The 19,936-nt window shown below is 32.2% G+C and overlaps 1 protein-coding gene across 1 annotated transcript in view; it reads left to right on the forward strand.

Annotated features, from left to right (window-relative positions):
• LOC129234461 (nucleosome-remodeling factor subunit BPTF-like) overlaps positions 1 to 19,936 on the forward strand; it is a 138,030-nt gene that overhangs the window by 92,232 nt on the left and 25,862 nt on the right. Inside the window, exons 17-20 of the mRNA XM_054868466.1 lie at positions 1,394 to 1,687; positions 5,166 to 5,385; positions 5,911 to 6,136; positions 12,091 to 12,506. Of these exons, the coding sequence (XP_054724441.1) occupies positions 1,394 to 1,687; positions 5,166 to 5,385; positions 5,911 to 6,136; positions 12,091 to 12,506 (1,156 nt within the window). The remainder of the gene's footprint in view (positions 1 to 1,393; positions 1,688 to 5,165; positions 5,386 to 5,910; positions 6,137 to 12,090; positions 12,507 to 19,936) is intronic.

A 19,936-nucleotide genomic window follows, 5' to 3' on the forward strand; every position in this document is an offset into this window, starting at 1 on the left:
TTTGGTACACATATGTGCCCCTATGTGAACTTGTGCCCATTAGTTTTTGGCGCGAATTCCTCCAAGGGGGGTGGAGCAATGGGACGTTTTTCGAGTTACGCGTGCTTGCTATTACTCAGGAAGTAACTGGCGGAATCAAACAAAATTTGGTCCATATGTTGGTATTAACAGGAACAGGTGCTGATTCAATTTTAGTGTCAATAACTCAAACGGGGGTTGAGCTATAGAACGTTTTTTTGTCGTCAATTGTGACTGCTGTATCTCAAGAAATAATGAACGGAATGAAAGAAAAATTTATCGGCAAGTAGCCCTTAGTGGGTATAAGAACTGATTTTATTTTTGTGTCAACAGCTAAAAGGGGGGGGTAGCGCAATCACCCGTTCTTTTTTTCCATTTTGTGTGCCCTATCTCAAGAAGTAATGCTACGTTCTGGTTGAAATTTGGAATATATGTGAATCCATATGTAAACAGGCTTTGGTTCTATTTTGACGCCGATCGCTCCAAGAGGTGTTGATTTTTTTTTTTTTTTTTTTTTTTTTTTTTTTTTTTTTTTTTTTTTTTTTTTTGCGAATAAAAATATTTTTATTAATGCAACAATAAGAAAGATAAATCGTAATAGATTGTCGTCTGCGTATTTCTCGTGATTTTAATTGTATGGAAATGATAGGAAATATTATCTCAATGATTTAAAATTTTGAACTGTTGCCATCTTATGTTTGTTAACAAATAAAATATTTGTAATTCATTCAAGCAAGGCTTTTAAAATAACTTTCAATTTTCGCTCTTTGCTTTGCTTTTGCAATAATTCAGACATTGGGATAGTCGTCAAGTTTTTGCATGTGTCATTTTGTTTTTGTTGGGAATATTGCTTCCCTCGTCAAGCATGGGGAGGGATCAGAAAAAAAAAAAGAAAAATATAGAAGAAAGTTTCGTGATGGCCACAACATACTAGTTTAACCTGTATGAATCTTGACTAAAATTAAAATGCAACTTCAGCCAGGTCAAACTAAAATAAATCTTTTTTATTTCAGTTCTGTATGAAAAATGTAAGGTGTTTGTGCAATTAGTTTTGCCTTTGAACAAAAAATTACTTTTTTTAATGCTCAGATTACTTTTTAATGGCATTATTGCTATTTAATCAAAGGTAATAATGCATACTTGTTACAATTTTGTCTGTTCAAACCAGTCTTTCTGGGTCTTGAATTCATTTTGCTAGGTGTTAACAGTACAGGCTCTAACTATTGATTTTTGGATATCAAATAACGTCAAATAAAAAATAAGAAATTAAAGTGAAAAAGTGTTTTCCTTGTAACAGTTAGGCTTTTCTTGGGTGAAATAAAAAAATTTTTTCAAGTTTCTGAGAAGTAATTTGCTTTAATTTTTGTTTTGCTAGTACGTCCTGTCACTCCAGCTGGCCAGCAAGTGAGGATCCAAACTCCCATCACCATTCCAGGTATCGGAACTGTGGTCCAACCCATCGTTACGACAGCAGCCACCCAAGTTGCTGTGGCTACTAGCCAGACGACTACAGTGGGAAGTAAACTTTTACTGCCACCAACTCCTGTAAAAATTACTACTCCAGAAGCTAAACAAGTTCTCACCAGCCCAACTAAAGTAGTCACCGTCACAAAAACCGAAGGACAGGCCGGCCCAGGCTTTGTTTTGACCAATGCTATTAAGCAGCAGAGTAAGTTTTTGTACCTGCAATTGTTATTTTTTATTTTATTCACTAATAGTGCTGAACTTCTGAACATCACCCCCAAAATAGAAAAGAATTGGTATTTTGTAGAAGGGTACTAAATTTACAGTGATTGAAATGTTGCAGTTATGAGGCTATATTTTAAAAATTATAAAAATATTCTTGTTATCTCTCTTTGCAGTCTCATAGAAGATTGCAATTATTTATTGCATATTTGGAAATTTCTTTTTTCTTTTAATGTTTTTGAATTTGATCTTGTTAGTTAATATACATGAAACTGCTGTAATTTTCTTCTGTAGTATAAAAATCTGGACTTTAAAGCTGAGGAATACCTTTTTTAGAAGCATTGTATTTCTATGCATAACAAATGAATTCAATGCAAAGATTAGTTTGTAACTTGTCGTCCAGTTTCTCCATTTGTCCTAACCTTTGAATTCTTATATATAGTTGTATTGTTTTCTCCCAACCTCACCCCCCTCTGATTAGTTCGAATATGTCTCTTCGAAATTTTTTATCCTGTGTAGTTAACATTTTTTCTTATTTTTGGATTAATGTTAATTCTGTTACATAAGTGACTGATGATCGATCACAGTTTATGCAACCAGAACTTTTAATTTCCATGTAATGACTTTAGATCTTATTATTATCTACTATGCTAAAAAGCTGCAGTTTTATCCATTGAATGTTTTCACCCTAAACATTTCAAGTATATATATTTAAAATAAAAACAAATTTAACTTTTTATAATTGTTTGTTTAAAATTATCAATTTCAGAAAGAAAGCACAGAAGTATCAAATTTAATGTAATGTTTGTTGTCTTACGCACAATTTATTCATACAATGGTTCAATATTTGAAACTTTTAGTCATGGACATGCAACAGACAAGTCGATGCTAGTGAAATTTTTGTTTTTACTTGTAAATAAGATTCATGTTGGAAATAACTATTTACAGGCATAGGCTAATCCAAACATTTCAAAATGTCTTTCGCTGACTTTTTCACTGAACATGAGTTTTATTCGGTTGAAATATTATATTCAATTTTTATTCATATACAGTGGCTCCCAAAAGTCTTCGTACACCTACGACTTTCAACGAAATAGGTCCCAATCCATTGGTTAGAATTAATATTTCGGAATAGGTATTTAATTATAAAATCTATGATCAATTTTTAACAAAACTACATGAAAAGTTTTTAAAAAATATTAAAACTTAATTTTTTAAAAATCAAAGACCAAAAAGTGCCGGAAATTTTATCTCACAAAAGTCTTCGTACACTTTATAAAATGTCTATATATTATTGAATAATCTAACTTTTGATTAAGTTATTAATTAGTAGAATATCATACAGTATTCATAACACCTTTTAAACGTCTGGGAATAGATTTTATTCTTTTTCTTTCTTTTTTTTGCGTAATTTCTGAGTAAGTGTTCAACCACACTTCGAGTCTCACTGTTTCTAACTCTATTTTTGTCTTAAAGCCCTATTTTCGTAATCTAGCCTCCAGATATCTCTAAATACGTTACATTAAGTTAAAATCTGGAGATTAAGAGAGTATTTTCTAAACTTAAGGACAATTTTCGAGGCACTAGACGCAAACGTTGAAAACCGTGTGCTTCTTATCGTTATCTTGATAAAAAAACGAAGTTGTTTCCAATAACCAAATTTTTGGCTAAGAGTTCAAAATTGGTTTTTAAAGTATTTAAAGGAACAGCATGATTCATTATTTCATCAAAAAATTCAAACTACCAAGTCCTGATGCTGATATGCACCCTCACGCTAGAACACCTCCACCGTCCTGATAAACTGATCCAAATAAGTTCTTAAGATTAAGTTCCTAATTTTTTTTTCTACTTACAATTATACAACAATTTAACCAAAAATGTTAAACTAATGTTTATCTGTAAGTAAGACATGATTCTAAAATGATTTTAGGTTATTTATCATTGATTTTGCGACGAAAAGCGTAAGCTTTCTGTTTTACGCACGACCAAGAAAATTTCTGCGGGAAGAGGTCCCATTTATTCCAGCTAATCAGAGAACTTGGTGAACAATTTTAGGTGAAAATTAAATGTAAAATGTTTCATTTAACCCTGCAGAAACTTTTACAACACTCAAATGTGTATTTTTCATAATTTTTTTAACTTTAAATCTCCGACCACGTTTTGTCAACTTTGCCGGTTGACCTTTTCTTACCTTGTTTCCGGTCCAATTCCTTTCTTTAAAGTATTTTATCAAGCACTTTACTATACAACCAAATAAATTAACTAATTTAGAGACATTTCAAACCAATTTACCACTACTGTGGAAACTTTGAATGGTGTTTGCTGTTTTTTACGAATACCAGCCTTTTTACAGTAATAAGCACAATATTAAGGAATAAATAAACAAAAAATTAAAGCCAAATGACTTATAAGGGTCAACACAATGCAAATATATTAATAAAACGACACATGATAATTTTAATCATGAATTTATTCGAAAATATTTGAGTGTACGATGACTTTTGTGGCGTGTTATTTATCTGTCTCTTCGTTTTCTGACCCATTTCAAAAAAAAGATCCGTCAATATTTTGAAAAAACCAATGGGTTGTATTTAGAATGACATAGGAATGATGTGAAAAAATATTGAACTTCATATTCGAATTCAGTTTCGAGTTATTTTGGTTTTACTAAAAAATTTCAAAGTGTACGAACACTTTTGGGAGCCACTGTATATGCATTACAATTGTCCAGATCTTACAATTTTATGTTTAATTCTACAAATGTTGTCCAAATAACACCATTTTGAAAATCATCCATTTCTTATATAAATTAGTTTATAGGCCTCCACATCTAATGCATCAAAATCGAAGTTCCAAAATTTACATTGAACTCTTATTTATATAATGTGGGGTGGCATGCAGCAAACGTGTCACCATGCAACCTATACGTCACAGGTTTGCCATCTCTGCCCTAATAGCATTGGTAAACGAAGATGAACCATCTGGTGTTGTGACCTGTGGAAGAAGACAGTAAGAAAGAGAATGCCCTAATTGAAGTCTGCTGATAAAGAAAAGCTCATAAGCAGCCGGTTGCATTGGTTGAAAAAAAGGTGCAATTGAACCAGTAAGTTATTGGCACCTAAAATGCATCGCTAAGTGGTGGGGTTAGAAAAGTAAGTTATTGGTATTGCCAACCCAACCACATGAAATACCTGCTATGTGGATCATTTATGTGGTAAAATCCATGGCAAATATGATAAAAGAATTTTCTCTATGGGGAGCATTGAAGTAAATGGGGTTAACAGGCAAAAGTAAATAGGGGTGGAGCCTCCTAGTTAGATAAGCAATTATTCAACAAGTAAACATCTTGAATATCATCTAAAAATAGCATATAACTTCTTTGTTTGCTTGAACATATTTTGAGAATTGATGTATATTTTTAAAGACATTTTATGAGTTAATATTTATTCATTTTTCTCCAGTTGTGCGACAAGCTCTCATGAATCAGCATGCATCACCAGAGATTCAGCAAAAGTTACTGGCCATGCAACGTCATCAGCAACAACAGATGCACAAACAGTTGGAAGCCGAAGGAAAATCTGTTGCCACACCAATAAAAATTGCCAGTCCCCTGACTTCCGTTTTGATAGACAAAAACAAAGGGAAGACCTTAACTCCCGAACAGAGAGAAGACAGCCAAAGGTGAGTTTAAGTATGTTTTCTTTTGTCTTTGCTTAGCATGGGAAGCAAATGCAATAACTTTAATTTTTTTTAAAGTATTTAATGTGTGTTTTGAAAACAGTGAACTTTGCAGACTGATCTCATCGGGCGTACTCAAATGTATCAAGCTGCATAGAGTTATGTCAGATATCAAACAGGCATTTTGGCAATTAACAAAAATTTTACCTAGTTTTTAATGATTAGTTCAAGAATTATTGTAAGATTTAACTATGCATTACATAGCTCGCATCTAGAAAAATTGCTTGAGAAATAATCAAACATGTCTGCTTTCCATATATGCCTATTTGGTTTTTGCTTGCCTAAATTCTTGCCATCTTCCGTTTCTTACTCATCTGTGTATGCAATGTAATCCTTCTGGTTAGTACAGAGGAGTTTGAAATTTCACCTGCTTCTTTACTGGCTTTTCTTGTTCCTATTAAGTCTGAAATTTCAGTGTGCTCCAACTAGAATTTTTCAGAAAATTAATGCTCTTAAACCTTTTAACAGGTTGATCATATGTCAACAAGCTTTGAAAGCCATCGTTGACCGTGTCGAAAGAGAAGAAAAGAACACGCAACGCAAGCAGAAGATGAAAGAAACTGCCGAAGAGCGGAAAGTGAGGGCGAGCAATGCAAAATTACAGACTCTCCTGGTCAAACATACTGAACTCTTGAGAAGGGATATCCTCAAAAAGAGATCTGTAATGGAGAAGGAGATTCAGGTGGAAATACAGGTACTTAATATGCTTCATATATGTTTCATTAATTTAAATGTTATTATTTTTAACCTCTTTTTTTCTCAGTCGACCGCCGCACTCAGCCGTGCGGGGGGCCCGCTACGCGGACCCCCCGGGCGGTGGAACCTAAGGCCTACGGCTAAGAGGTGGGGTGCGTGCGGAGAAAAGTCAACCAATCTTCACCTGTTTTCTTTAATTTCTCTACCACAAGGCAATTTTAACTGCCTTCTCCTAATTTGTTTTTATTGACTTTTTGATCTTTTACACAGACTTAAGAATTCTTGAGTAATTTTGTCAGAGAGCATTTAAAAAAGTGTTTGTATATAGCAGGAGTCCTCAACCTTTTATGTATGTGCCCCCCCCCCCCCCCCCCCGCCGTTTAAACTTGATTTGCTGACATTTTTACTTTTCCTCCCTTAGCGAAATGAATATAACTTACTGAAATAATGTGTATGTCGTTGCCCTATTTGCTCTTATTTCTCTGATTTTACATTTTACTGGGACATTGTAATTAATGATTTCATTAGTATATCTTGCAATTGGTTTGACTTCTTGCTTTTATTAATTAATTACTTTTTTTAATGTTTAGTTGACAGAATATTTGAATTAAACTTTCCAAGTTATTTAATAGCATTCCTTGGCATCTTATTTTCTATTTTAACTTATTTCTTGACTTATTTGGGCCTTCTTTTTTTCTCATTTTAATGGAACTTTAGTCTTGTCTAAAGGTTGATTTTGTTTTAAAGTTGTTGAAAAAGGCAAATTAAAGTTTTTTTCCCCTAAAAATTAATTTCTATGTAATCTTTGGCTAGGCATAGTGGCAATGAATAAATGATCGCTAAAGTTTAAAATGAGCCAAGTGATGTACTTATAGATCAGGGTTCGTACGGGTCATGGAAATCCTGGAAAGTCATGGAAAAAATTTAAGCAAATTTCAGACCTGGAAAAGTCATGGAAAATTGAAATTTTCATTCAAAGTCATGGAAATTTATTTAAGATCATGGAAAAATGTTCTGGATAAAGAGAAAACAACAGTAGCCAAAAGAGCATTAGTAGCAGCCGCGTCTTTTTTTTTTTTTTTTGCCATAGAATTTTACTGCTTAGACGTCATTCATTTTTAATTGACCATTATTTTCAACTCTGCTTATATTCTTGATTTCGCCTTCTCAAAAAACACAATTCAATTGTATTCAAGTTCGCTTCTATCACTCCTAAAAACTTTATTATTAAAGTTATCAGAGTTTATCTTAATTTGTTGAAGGTTTTAGAAAATTGAGATTTTCAGTCAGGCGGTAGAATACAGAAATAGGAATACAGTCGGACCTCCATATATCGAAGTAGCAAATTGCCGGGAAAAAATTCGATATATAGAAATTTCGATATATGGAAACGATCTTATTTTATCATAAAAGTCTCCTAAAACATTAAAATAAAAGCTGACTTTCGTGTATGATACCCAATTTATAATTTACACGAGTATCGGATTAATTGAAAGTTGATGATTAAAAAATTAACAGAAATGATATTTTTACGCCAACTATACATCTTTATATTCTTCGGCAATTCAACTTGATCGCCACATTAGGGGATTTTCGTTTGAACAAATGTGATCGAGAGAAAAGTAAAAAATTAATCTACTTGACTGATTTTTACAGAAGCTAAGAAGACTAGAAATGATAATCAACAAACAAAAGGGATAATTTGAAACTGATTTTACAGTGTTACTGGTTGCAGCTAAGTTTTTGAAATAAACTTAAAGGAATTTAAGAACTTCAGAACGGAACAACGACGTAACTACACACCTTTCAACCCCAGATTTCTTATGAGTTCCGTTGGACGTAATTTTTTCCTCTAACCTTCATTTTTCATGAGACAAACAGTCTAAAGAGGGAAAAAAATCTACGAATGTCTCGAAAAAAAATTCGATATATAGGGATTTTTTCAATATATAGAAATTATTTTTCTGTATGATGAACATAGAAATTTGCTGGGATTTCGATATATAGAAAATTTCGATATGTGGAAGTTCGATATATGGAGGTTCGACTGTATTCTAATACTCTAAAACAGTAGTGCCTAACATATGGCCCGCAAAACTAATCCATGCAACCCACTACTACGTTCAATGTCAGGAATCAAACCCTATGTTCTGGAATTTCTGAACCTATTAATTTATATGCATTTGAAAATGTGCAAATAAGTAATCAAGCAAATATGAATCAGAAGATTTATTTACCACTAAATATATTTTTTAAATAAGTATCTGGTTTAGAAACAGTAATTTACTTAAGAATGTGGCTTTGCTGTAAAGTACCAAAATACTGTCAAGTTATGTAGATAATTAAATGAACAGTTAACACTAAAAGGCAACTTTTCAAGCAAATTTATGGAAGCTTAGTGATGACTCATTCAAACTTTGTCCCATTCATTATCATTCTACTTGTTTATAAAAAAAAAAAAAATAAATAAATAAACATTTAAGCGTCATTATATTACATTCACTGTATTTTTACTTTACTTAAATTTATCTGACAAAGACAAATAAGAATAGTTTAGTTTTTTAGGTGTACACTGATATTTTTTCAATCACAAGTAAGTGCTTCAATAAGGTAGTGGCATTCATGCAGAAGTTTTGCTAATGCTCATTTCCGAAAATTGACAAGTTTGATATTAAGTACTACTATTTATTCTCTTCATGTAACAAGGTCATGAAAAAGTCTTGGAAAAGTCATGGAATTTTTTCATCCAAATAGAGTATGAACCCTGATAGATGTACTTATAACAGAAAACTACCCTATTCTTAATGGTTGAGATACTTTTATATGTTTAGGACAAGATCTTAAAAGCTATGCATTTAAGAAGTATTCTGCATAGGCGGGTGAAGGGCAGCATCTGCAGAATTCAGTTTTTGAGATAGTTGAAGAAATGCCTTTTGGATTCTTTACTGACAATTGGAAAACGTCGGAGTTTGACATTTTTTCATGCTTTATTTTCAACGGAAACCAAATGAGCAAGCTTCTTTATCTTTACAAGTAATAAAGCTGAAAGTTTCTCTGTCTGGATCTCTGTGACGTGCAAAGCGGCTAGATCGTTCGGCCGATTTTCATGAAATTTGGCACAAAGTTAGTTTGTAGCAAGGGGGTGTGCACCTCGAAGTGATTTTTCGAAAATTGGACATGGTTCTTTTTCTATTCCAATTTTAAGAACAAAATTATCATAAGATGGACGAGTAAATCACGAAATTATCGTAACGTGGAAACGTAACATAGGTACAAGCCAATTGGTGAGAAAATTCACCATACATTATTTGTAAACATACAGGCGAACCAAAAGACCAGTGACGGCTCGTGGGAGGAGCCGGGGCCCTCTCACTTTTTTTAGAAAATAATTTATATATATATTTTTTTCCCCCTTTTCTTTGTGCGTACCTATTCTAAAAAAAAAAATGAATTGTCTGATATTGTCCTGCGTGTAATCTGCGGATTTTCTGCTTAAAAAAAAGATTAATGAGGTGTGGATTATCTGAGAGTTTTATTTTCCTCTCGACATAAAAGCATTGAGTCTCAATATTTGCAGCAGGATTCGCAGAGACAGTTATCATGCCTGTATGTTATTCATTTTACATAGCTTGAATGCTCTTCTTACGTGATTTAGGCTACGTAAAACAAACAACATACAGTAAAAAACGGCCTTCATTTGCACAAGGTTTGACCGTTTGCTCTTTTCTTGACTCTTAGTCTTCAAATAATTAGCGTACTATAATAACAATTCACAGAAGAAATCATACTTTTTTCGATTATTTTTCTTTTAGTTTTGAATGTGCCTTAAAAGTTATTACTTCTTCACGTTTTTATTTCTGCTAAAATTGTATGTTAAATCAAAACGTATGTGAGAAACACAATAGGGCAGACAAGATTTTAATTCGAAAAGAATAGTAATGTTACGGTAAATCTCAATTTCTTTCAAAAGAAATCTTTGAATTGAAAAATTTCGATAGTTACAACTAATTACTCAGTTAGGTGCCCCCCCCCCCCTCCAAAAACATGACAGAACATTTCAACTTTCATTTCTAAATCTTCAATTTCGCAAAATTTTCTGGGAAAGTTTCCGAATACTTTACAACATAGTTTAAAATTGCGTTTGAAAATCGCTTAAAATTCCGTTTTTGGAGCTTCAATTTCGAAAAAGTTTGCTGTCCCTAATGTCACCAAATATTTTCCTACAATCATGTTTTTTAAGACTTCATTTTCAGAAAATATTCAGACAAAGGCCCTTGAATCGCCTTAATTTAATATCATCAAAATATAGGTTTTTTAAACAGCAACTTATGAAAAATTTGAGTGAAATAGTCTCTGAACCCCTCCTCATAATATCATAGAATATTGTGCTTAAGCTTTTAGGACTTTGAAAAAAATTCCAAGGGAGAGAGCTCCAGAACCCCTTCCCGTAAAAATCTTCGAAGTTTGTCTACATTTGCGTTTTTGGAACTACAATTTTGAAAAATTGAAGGGGGAGGAGAGGAGGAATTTATTTCTATTTATTTTTCGAAAAAAGAAAACAAAAAAAAAAAAAAAAAACAGGAGAGTCCCAGAGCTCCATCCCTTATCCTAACATCAATGAATATGGCCTATAACCGCATTTTAAGGCCTCAATTTCTACAAATTTCCGCTGAGTCCGTTGTACCATTCTTTCCACAAACTTCATCAAAGACCATCATGTAAAATATCGTTTTTAAAACTACAAGTTTCAAAATTGAGATATTTTATGATGAGCAAATCAATTCAATCAAATTGATGAGATTTTGTTAATGCTATGCTCCTACTTCCTTAAAAATTATTTTCTATTTGCGCCACTGTCGTGTGCTGTATTGTATGTACGTGTGTGTATGTATTGTTACAAGATTCTTTTTTTAAATTCAAAAAATGTCTTCCCATTGTTACACAGAAATTATCACTTGTTTTAAATAATTACTGCTCATGTAGTTTTAAAGAAAATGTGACAAGTCATCAATAATTTTAGGAAAATAAAAAGAGGTGTTTTTTTTTATGCAGAAGGGTACACACTCAAATATAAATCGCTAAGATTTTTAAATTTAGCTGATCTGTTTTTATTTTATCTATTTTAAAGTGAATACAGAGATGTATTTTCATCTTTGTTAAAAAAGTAAATTAATTTATAATTTTTACTTATTTCTCTGATCACAATATTTTTGCACTAGTAATTTAGTTTTGTTTAAAAGAAAATAAATTTTCTTCATTCAAAATAATTAGTTATTAAAAGATTAAAAATAACATTACTATTAAAAATATTAGATTAATATTGCTTTTTAAAATTTATTTACTGTTTTTAAAAAGCTAGGGATTGAAAGTACTTCCTTTACGGCCAATTACAGGTATTGAAAGGGAGACGTACTGCAACGCCAGAAAGCATATTGGATATGAACGTGAGATTAATAATTTTCGTGATGTATTTTGTAGATTTCCCTATCTGATTAATTAAATTTTACTTTTGAAAGTCAGGGGGAGAAAGTGCCCTATCTGCCGGCAATCATGGACATAAACATAAGATTAATATATTTCGTGATTTACTTTTAATTTTATTAATTTAACACAAAAAATAAATATAAAAAGTTTATATGTTAAAAAAAAATATTTTTATTTATTTATTTATTTTTTTTTTCAAAAACCGGGAGAGGAGGAGCGAGTGCACCCAGATCTGGCCCCTTCACTTTTTCAAGGCATGAGCCACCACTGCAAAAGACCTTTTAATTTTTCTATTACAGGCAAAGCCATGCGGGTACCCCTAGTTTACAATAAAGTTTAATTACAATAGATAAATGGAAAAACAAAACAAAAAAAAATGCAAATACTGCTCTTTACCTTCCCATGGCAGTATGACTTCTTTCTTGCATATGCTCTACATCTGAAATTTGATTTCTCTCTCTTTCCCAGGCTGAAGTTCAAGTGGAAGTTAAGAAACGTGAGGCCCTCACGACAGCAATACCTCCACAAGCTTTAACAGTCCAGGCGCCAGCAGTTCAGCAAAAAGTCAACAAAACAGTCAAATCTCCGAAGATTGCTCCAAGACCAGCTGCTGTCAAGACCCAAGTCAGAGCAAATAAAGCGGTCAAAATTGTTCCTAATAAACCTGTTAAAATTGAAAAGGAAATGAAAGATGAAAAAGTTATCAGGCCTCCCAAGAAAAGAAAATCACAGTCTGGCGACAGTGATGCAGGCGGCAACGTTGAACAAAACTCGAGGAGTACCAAGAAACAAAAAACTATTGCGATCACTAAACCTGTTGATCATAAAGCATTGGACCAGAGGAAGCTCTACTGCATTTGTAAAAAGCCATATGATAGCAAAAGGTATGAAACTCAAATTACACACTTAAACACATTTGGGCTAGAAATTTTGCAAAGTCACTGTTCCAGTGGACCAGTGGCTACATAATTTCACTGTCAAGTACACTTTTCGTGGTTCACTTATCGCCCTAGTTTTCAATAATGCAAAATTGAAGACAAAAGATAAATATATGAAACAAAAAAGACAACAGAATCAGGATTTGTATGCTCCTTATAAACTGCTTTTTAAGAAGAGAAAATTCGCCCTTAAAACTCCTGAATTTTGCTATTATCTCCTTACAAACTCCTTATTTTTTTGTTCTACATGACCTTAAAGATAATTGATTTTCTTCTATCGCCAATCTGTTATGAATGAATATATTTTACCAGAATTCCACTATTTTTTCATCTGTTAATATCGGAACCGATTTTTTCGTTAGACTATTTTCTTCCCCACATCCGAAATTTTTTTCCAAATTTCTGCCGATTATGTCGATAATCATTAATAATATGACATCTTGTCGACATGTTAAAGTACCATTCTAAAGTTTTTTTTTTTTTTTTGCTTTAAGTGGTCTCAGTACCTCAAAAATGATCAAACGATCAAAACAAATTTTATTGCTTATTTCAAAACTACAAATTATTCCGAACACAGAGAAAAAGTTTCCTTGCTTTAGTTCAAATAGTTAAACAGTTATGAGTGGTTTTACGTCATGCTTTATATGTGCACTTACGGAGAGGAAAAACTTAAGAGAATCATTCCATGTCAAGTGACCTAGGGGTTCCCACTCGACCATCTCCGATTTGGATGAAATTTTAATGAGGCGTAGAAATGCCTTTGAAACCAATCTATGCAAATTTTCAGCCTCCTAGATCCAAATCCTGAGGATCTAGGATCTCCTCAAAATGTGATCCAAGATGGCGGATTAGCTTTTTGTGCCAAGTTTACACCAAGTTAACAGGAAATTTTATTACACTAGAAGCCTGAAATTTGAGGCGCTTAAAATATGTTTGACCGTTAGTATATTCAAGTTTTTTTGTGAAATTGAGCTCGTTAGATTTTGTGCAGCATGCACGTAAAAGCACGATGGGAAATTTTTTTCCTGGATTTTAGGTTGTTATAAAATCTGAACAAAAATAATTCAAAAGCTCGTACTGCGTGATTCCATTGTAAAAATGTTTGTTTTTAATGGGTTACAGTTACAGAGCTTAAATATCTATTTTCAAAAAGTTGTTGTGATTCAAAGCAGCTATCAAAACCCATGCAAGTAAGAAATAGCCGATTTGCAAAGCACTATAGCTCAAGTTTGTCACCTTGCATTTTCTTTTCGTTTATACCATTAGAAAGAACACATTTTTTCCTTTCAAAATAAATATTTTCTTCGATGGTGTTCTTTCGAATAAGGATAAAAAACAAACTTGAAATTATATCTGTCGTAATGAATTGCCATGTTCAATCTCAGATTATGGGACATTTTATAACATTGGAAGCCTGAAATTTATTGAGCTTAAAGTACTTTTGGTTGTCAATATGTTCTAGTATTTTTGTGAATTTGAGTTTATTAACTTTTATGTAGCAAATTTGCCAAGTCTTGACAAAACGCAGCAGAGAATTTTTTTCTCTGGATTTTAGAATGTCATAAATTCTGAACAAAAATAATTCAAATACTCGAACTTTGTAATTCTATTTTCGATATGCATGTTTTTAATGGGTTATACTTGCAGAGCGTAAATATTGATTTTCTAAAAGATATTGGCATCCAAAGTGACTATCAAAATAGTTCACATGAAGAATAGCCCGTTTTTAATGCCCTGTCAGGGGTCTGGCCAGAGGAAATATGGGTCTGTTAACGGACCCTTCACAAAAATCTGATCAACAAAAACGGACCTTTCACAAAATCCCCACCAACCAAAACGGACCCTTCACAAAATTCTGATAAACAAAAACGGATCTTTCACAAATTGTTTATTGAAAGAGCAAATCTCAAATCAAAATAACGCAGCATGTTTGGAACCTTTTTTAATGTTATATTAGAGGCGTCAACTTATACAAAATCTGCTAATTTTGCAAAAGAAAAAAAAAGGCCTTCTTGTGATGCTCCTGCAAGCGATAAATAACTACTAAGGCCTAATAATTGCTTATTGTTGGTTTCTATAAAAGAAATTAACAGCTGGAAGTCAGTTTAGTTAATAATTTTGCTTGTTTGTTTTATGCAGCGGTGTTGTTGCAAACTTCTCTGAAAAAGTTAGTCGTAAGCACTGTAAGCACTTTTCTCCCTGTAAGCACTTTTCTCGGGGCTCATGATTTAATAAACAATAACATACAGCGAAATGAACTTAGGACTGCAAAGGATAGTAGGGATGGGGGGGGTGGGGTGAATGTGATCGCTTTAGATAGGGTTACCAACTTTGAACTTATCGCCTACTTAGCATCTGGCGGGTGCGATGTTTAACTGTCATTTTGGGAGAAAGTTATATGGGTTTGATTTTTCGATGTTAAAAAGGATAATTAATTTTAAATAAGCTCTTTTATTTATTGTTTTTTTCTTTAGATGCCTACATTTTGAAAAGCGCAATCTTTTTACATTCGATGTGAGAATCATACTTTATTCTTTTTTCAAGCTAACTTCGCTTTATTAGGATGCAAATAAATGAAAAGCCTTTTTATTTTTGTAACAACGCTTATATAAGTTTTTAAAGAGGAATTCCATTTTCGTTTATGAGTCAAAAAATTAAATGCTGAATCGATGGTTTATTTTTTATTTATTTATTTATTTTGATTCAACTGTGTCCAGACATTAATGAAATGTTTATCATAGGACTCTAAAGTGCGATTTTAAAATAATTTTATCAGAAATATTTATTTTACAAGCCGTTTTTATACTTTTGATGCTTTCACTTTGAGGATTGCGATCTCTTTGCATCCGCTTTGGGAATCTGATTTTTCGAATTTTCGATGTTTAGTACGCTTTGTTAAGAGGTAAACAATTAAAATACTTTTTATTTTTGTAAAAATCATGGAGTTTATAAATTTTAAACGAAATTCTATGCTTTTTAACAATGTCTTGGTTCAAAAAGTTAAATGCTGAACCCCTGCCTGAATTTCTTTATTACAATTATTTTAAATACTATACATATAACATTTCTAGTATACTTTAACATAATGTAGAATGGTAAATAAGTATTGATACTTGAGGGGTGCCCATCTCCCAGAGTGTATGCCGCCCTCCCGTACTCCAATACTCGAAACACACTCAAGAATGATATTCTCAACAGAAAAGAGGGAAAACACTCAACATTAAATGTCAATGGTGCAGTTTGCGCCACCTCAAGATTCAAAAATTTTGTTTTTACAAAAAAAAAAAATTTTTTTTGCAAAATTTGATTTTTCACAAAATTAATTGATTATTCACAAAAAACGAACCCAGTGAAAAATCCTGGACAGACCCCTGCCTGTTGCTCAAGTTTCACATTGCATCTTCTTTTCGTTGGTACCATGAGAGAGAACATATTTTTTCCTATAAAAATAATTTTTCTTTCTGATGGTGTTCTTTCAGAAAAGCGGGTAAAAATTAGCCTGAAATACTATGTTGTTAGTGGGAAAATATCGTTCTACAATAAATAAAGAATGGTGAGTGCCGTGACAACCGCCTTTAGGGATTATGCAACTGTTATAAGTCAGAAATAGTTTTTTATTAATCATTTAAAAAGATACTTTGCAAATGAAATATGATAAAAAAAGAAAATTATCTTGTTCCGTCTGATGTAACAGTCTGCTTCCTGAACAAAATACTTTTCTGATTCTAACATATTTAATCTGCAAACGAACTTTTTAAAGGATTAATAAAAAACTATTTCTGACTAATAACAGATGCAAAATCCCTATAAATTGGTTGTCCACGGTATTCACCATTCTTTATTTATTGTAGAACGAGATTTTCTCGCTAACGACAAATAGTATTTCAGACTCATTTTTCCCGCTTGTCTGAAAGAACACCATCAGAAAGAAAATTTATTTTTATGGGAAAAAATATGTTCCTTCTCATAGCGCCAACGAAAAGAAGATGCAAGGTTACAAACTTGAGCTACAGGGCATTAAAAACAGGCTTTTCTTCATGTGAACTATTTTGATAGCCACTTGGGATGCCAATATCTTTTAGAAAATCGATATTTACGCTCTGCAACTATAACCCATTAAAAACATGCATATCGACAATAGAATTACAAAGTTCAAGCATTTGAATAATTTTTGTTCAGAATTTATGACATTCTAAAATCCAGAAAAAGGTTTCTCTGCTGCGTTTTGTCAAGACTTTGCATACGGGCTACACAAAAGTTAATGAACTCAAATTCACAAAAATACCAGAACGTATTGACAACCAAAAGTACTTGGAGCTCCTAAAATTTCAGGCTTCCAGCGTTATAAAACGTCCCGTAATTTGAGATTGAACGTGTCAATTCATTACGACAGATATAATTTCAAGCTCATTTTTTTTCCTTATTCGAAAGAACACCATCGAAGAAAAAACTTATTTTGAAAGGGAAAAATGTGTTCTTTCTAATGGTATTAATGAAAAGAAGATGCGAGGTGACAAATTTGAGCTATAGCGCTTTGAAAATAGGCTATTTTTTATTTGAACGGTTTTGATAGCCACTTTGAATCACAATATCTTTTGGGAAATAGATATTTAAGCTCTGTAACTGTAACCCATTAAAAACAAGCTTTTTTACAATGGAATCACGCAGTACGAGCTTTTGAATTATCTTTGTTCAGATTTTAGGACAACCTAAAATCCAGGAAAAAAATTTCCCATCGAGCTTTTTCACAAGTTCACGTCATGCTACAGAAAATCTAACGAGCTCAAATTCACAAAAATACTTGAATATACTGAAGGTCAAACATACTTTAAGCGCCTAAAATTTCAGGCTTCCAGTGTAATAAAATTTCCTGTAAAATTGGTGTTAACATGGCAATTTGGCACAAAAAGCTAATCCGCCATCTTGGATCACATTTTTCGAAGATCCTAGATCCTCAGGATTTGGATCTAGGATGCTGACAATTTGCACAGGTTAGTTTCAAAGGCATCTCTACGCCTTTATAAAATTTTATACAAATTGGAGATGGTTCAGTGGGGACGATTTGAAAAATTAGGTCAGTCGACGTGGAATGACTCAAGATTGCTTTTTCTTGGTAATCGTTTTTTTGTGTTTTCATATCATTAGAATCCCTAAGGATTTTTTTCTATTAAAGATACAGCTTTTAAGTAATACTTTTTTGCAGTCAGGATAACATATTTAACAAAACTGTGCATCTGATTAGCATTTTATAAATTACTCAAATGTTTAGAGCATGTTATACCTTTAAAATCAAATTTTTTTCTTAAAACAATTACTATTTTTCACATAAATAATCACAGAAAATGTTCTTATTCATAGTTAAGCAAATGAATGCACAGATTTTTAGATATGATTTTCGTGATTGCTTAGCAAAAAACCTTTTTTAAATCGGTGCAAAAACAAAAAAAGTCTTAGATATTTTTAAAAATTGAAAGTTTCCTACATTTTTGAATTTTTAAAAAATGGGGGCAATGTTTTAAGATTTTTAAAAAAAAAATATTGATTGCAAGATAAATGTGCATGTTATGGTTTCAAAGAGAAATAAAATTTACATAAATTTAAGAAAGATGTCCTGAAGGTACTGTGACCCCTTAATAAATTTCATTTGACGTTTTTAGACATTTGATGCTTTCATTTTGATTGAAGCGATCGCTTTGCATCCAATATGAGAATTGAATTTTCCTGATTTTTGATGCTTATTATGCATTTTTAGAGGGCAAATGAATTTTTTTTATTCCTATAAAAATCACAGAGTTAATATTTTCAAGCCCAAGTCTTGTGTCCTTTATGAGAGTCAAAAAGTTAAAATCTAAATAGCTGGTTTAATTTGATTTTTGCTTCAATTACGTCGATTTTTATTAATAATACATTTATTGTAGAGCTTTAAAATGCAATTCTAAAAAATGTGCTTAAATAAAGTCTTTTATGTGTTGTTCTTAATAATTTTAACACTTTGAAAATCGCTCTCTCTTTACGTCCGCAAGGTTCGTACGCTCTGGGAAAACCTGGAATGGGGTTTTTTCCTTTAGTCAAAAGTAGTACTTTTTGTGACTGAAATTGATAGAATAAGCAAAAAATAATAATAATAATAACATGGACTCAGAAAATACTTTTATTTTCCTAACAGTTATTTTTTAATTAATTTTTTAAAATGTCCGATTCTTCAAACAAGGTGTGGTCTTTATGACGTCACATCTTTCTACTGCATTTACACTTTATGATAATCAAGAAGCGAACTACAATTGCGCTCTACGCTTGCTATCAACCAAATTGTTGCCAATACACGTGAGTAAAGATGCGAATTAAATATTTTGAACCGTGAATGGCAACACTGAATGGCATTTCACCATTTGTGGTGTCATCCGCAGAAGTGTTAAATGATGAAAGAGCAAAGTAATTTTTTTTTAATATTGAGCTTAAAGAAATTATTTAAAAAATGGTCAGATTCTATGTTTTTAAGCATGCTCTTTTAGAAAAAAATACTTTTAAAATTTTGGAAACAACCCCATTGTCAGGGAAAATGACAGGGAATTTTCCAATTTTGCTCCCAAATTTTTTTAACCAATTTTATCTCAAGGAATTTTGCACTATGAGATCTAATCTTTGGTTTTATCGATAATTCCTGGAAAAAATTAAAAATTTTGAGGCAAAATGATGCTGGAATTTTAAAAAAAAAGTGTCGACCAAAAAAAAAAAAAACTTCCGCAGTCGCCATTTTTGCCCCTCAATAGTTCCCAAGAAAAAATCCCTCCGGTGAACGGGAACTATGCGCAAACTCGACAAAGACAAATTAATACTTCAGTAGCACAAGCTTCAGGATGAAAGGACCGATTGGGGAAAATCTTCTTTTTTTTTCCTATGTGTGAAAATTAGTCGCCATTTTCGGTCATTCACAAGATTGAAGTAAACACAATGCTTAAATGCCTAAGTTTCCAAAAACAAAGCATCCTCATTACTTTGGACGCAAATGTGCTAAAACATTTCAACTGAATGATAGTTTCATGAAGATTTATTATTTTTTAAATTGTTTTCATGCTACAAGTTCAAAAAATTTGGTCTTAATTTTTAGCGTAGCAGCCATATTTGGTCATTCCCAAGATGGCAGTACACAAGACTTTTTTAAGTGCCTAGGTTTCTGAAAACAGCATTGGATGTTTATTGCAATGCAAACTATTGATAACAATGCCAAATATTATCTTCAGATCATTTTTTTATTCTAATCGATTTGGATGCCTATGCGCTAAAAGCTGACTCTTTTGTCCTAATTGTAGTTTTCTAAGTATTTTTGATTATTTATAAATACTCTTATGCTACAAATTAAGAAATCTTCTTATATT

The sequence above is a fragment of the Uloborus diversus genome, chromosome 1 (assembly GCF_026930045.1).
Source record: "Uloborus diversus isolate 005 chromosome 1, Udiv.v.3.1, whole genome shotgun sequence".
Taxonomy (NCBI): Eukaryota; Metazoa; Arthropoda; class Arachnida; order Araneae; family Uloboridae; genus Uloborus; species Uloborus diversus.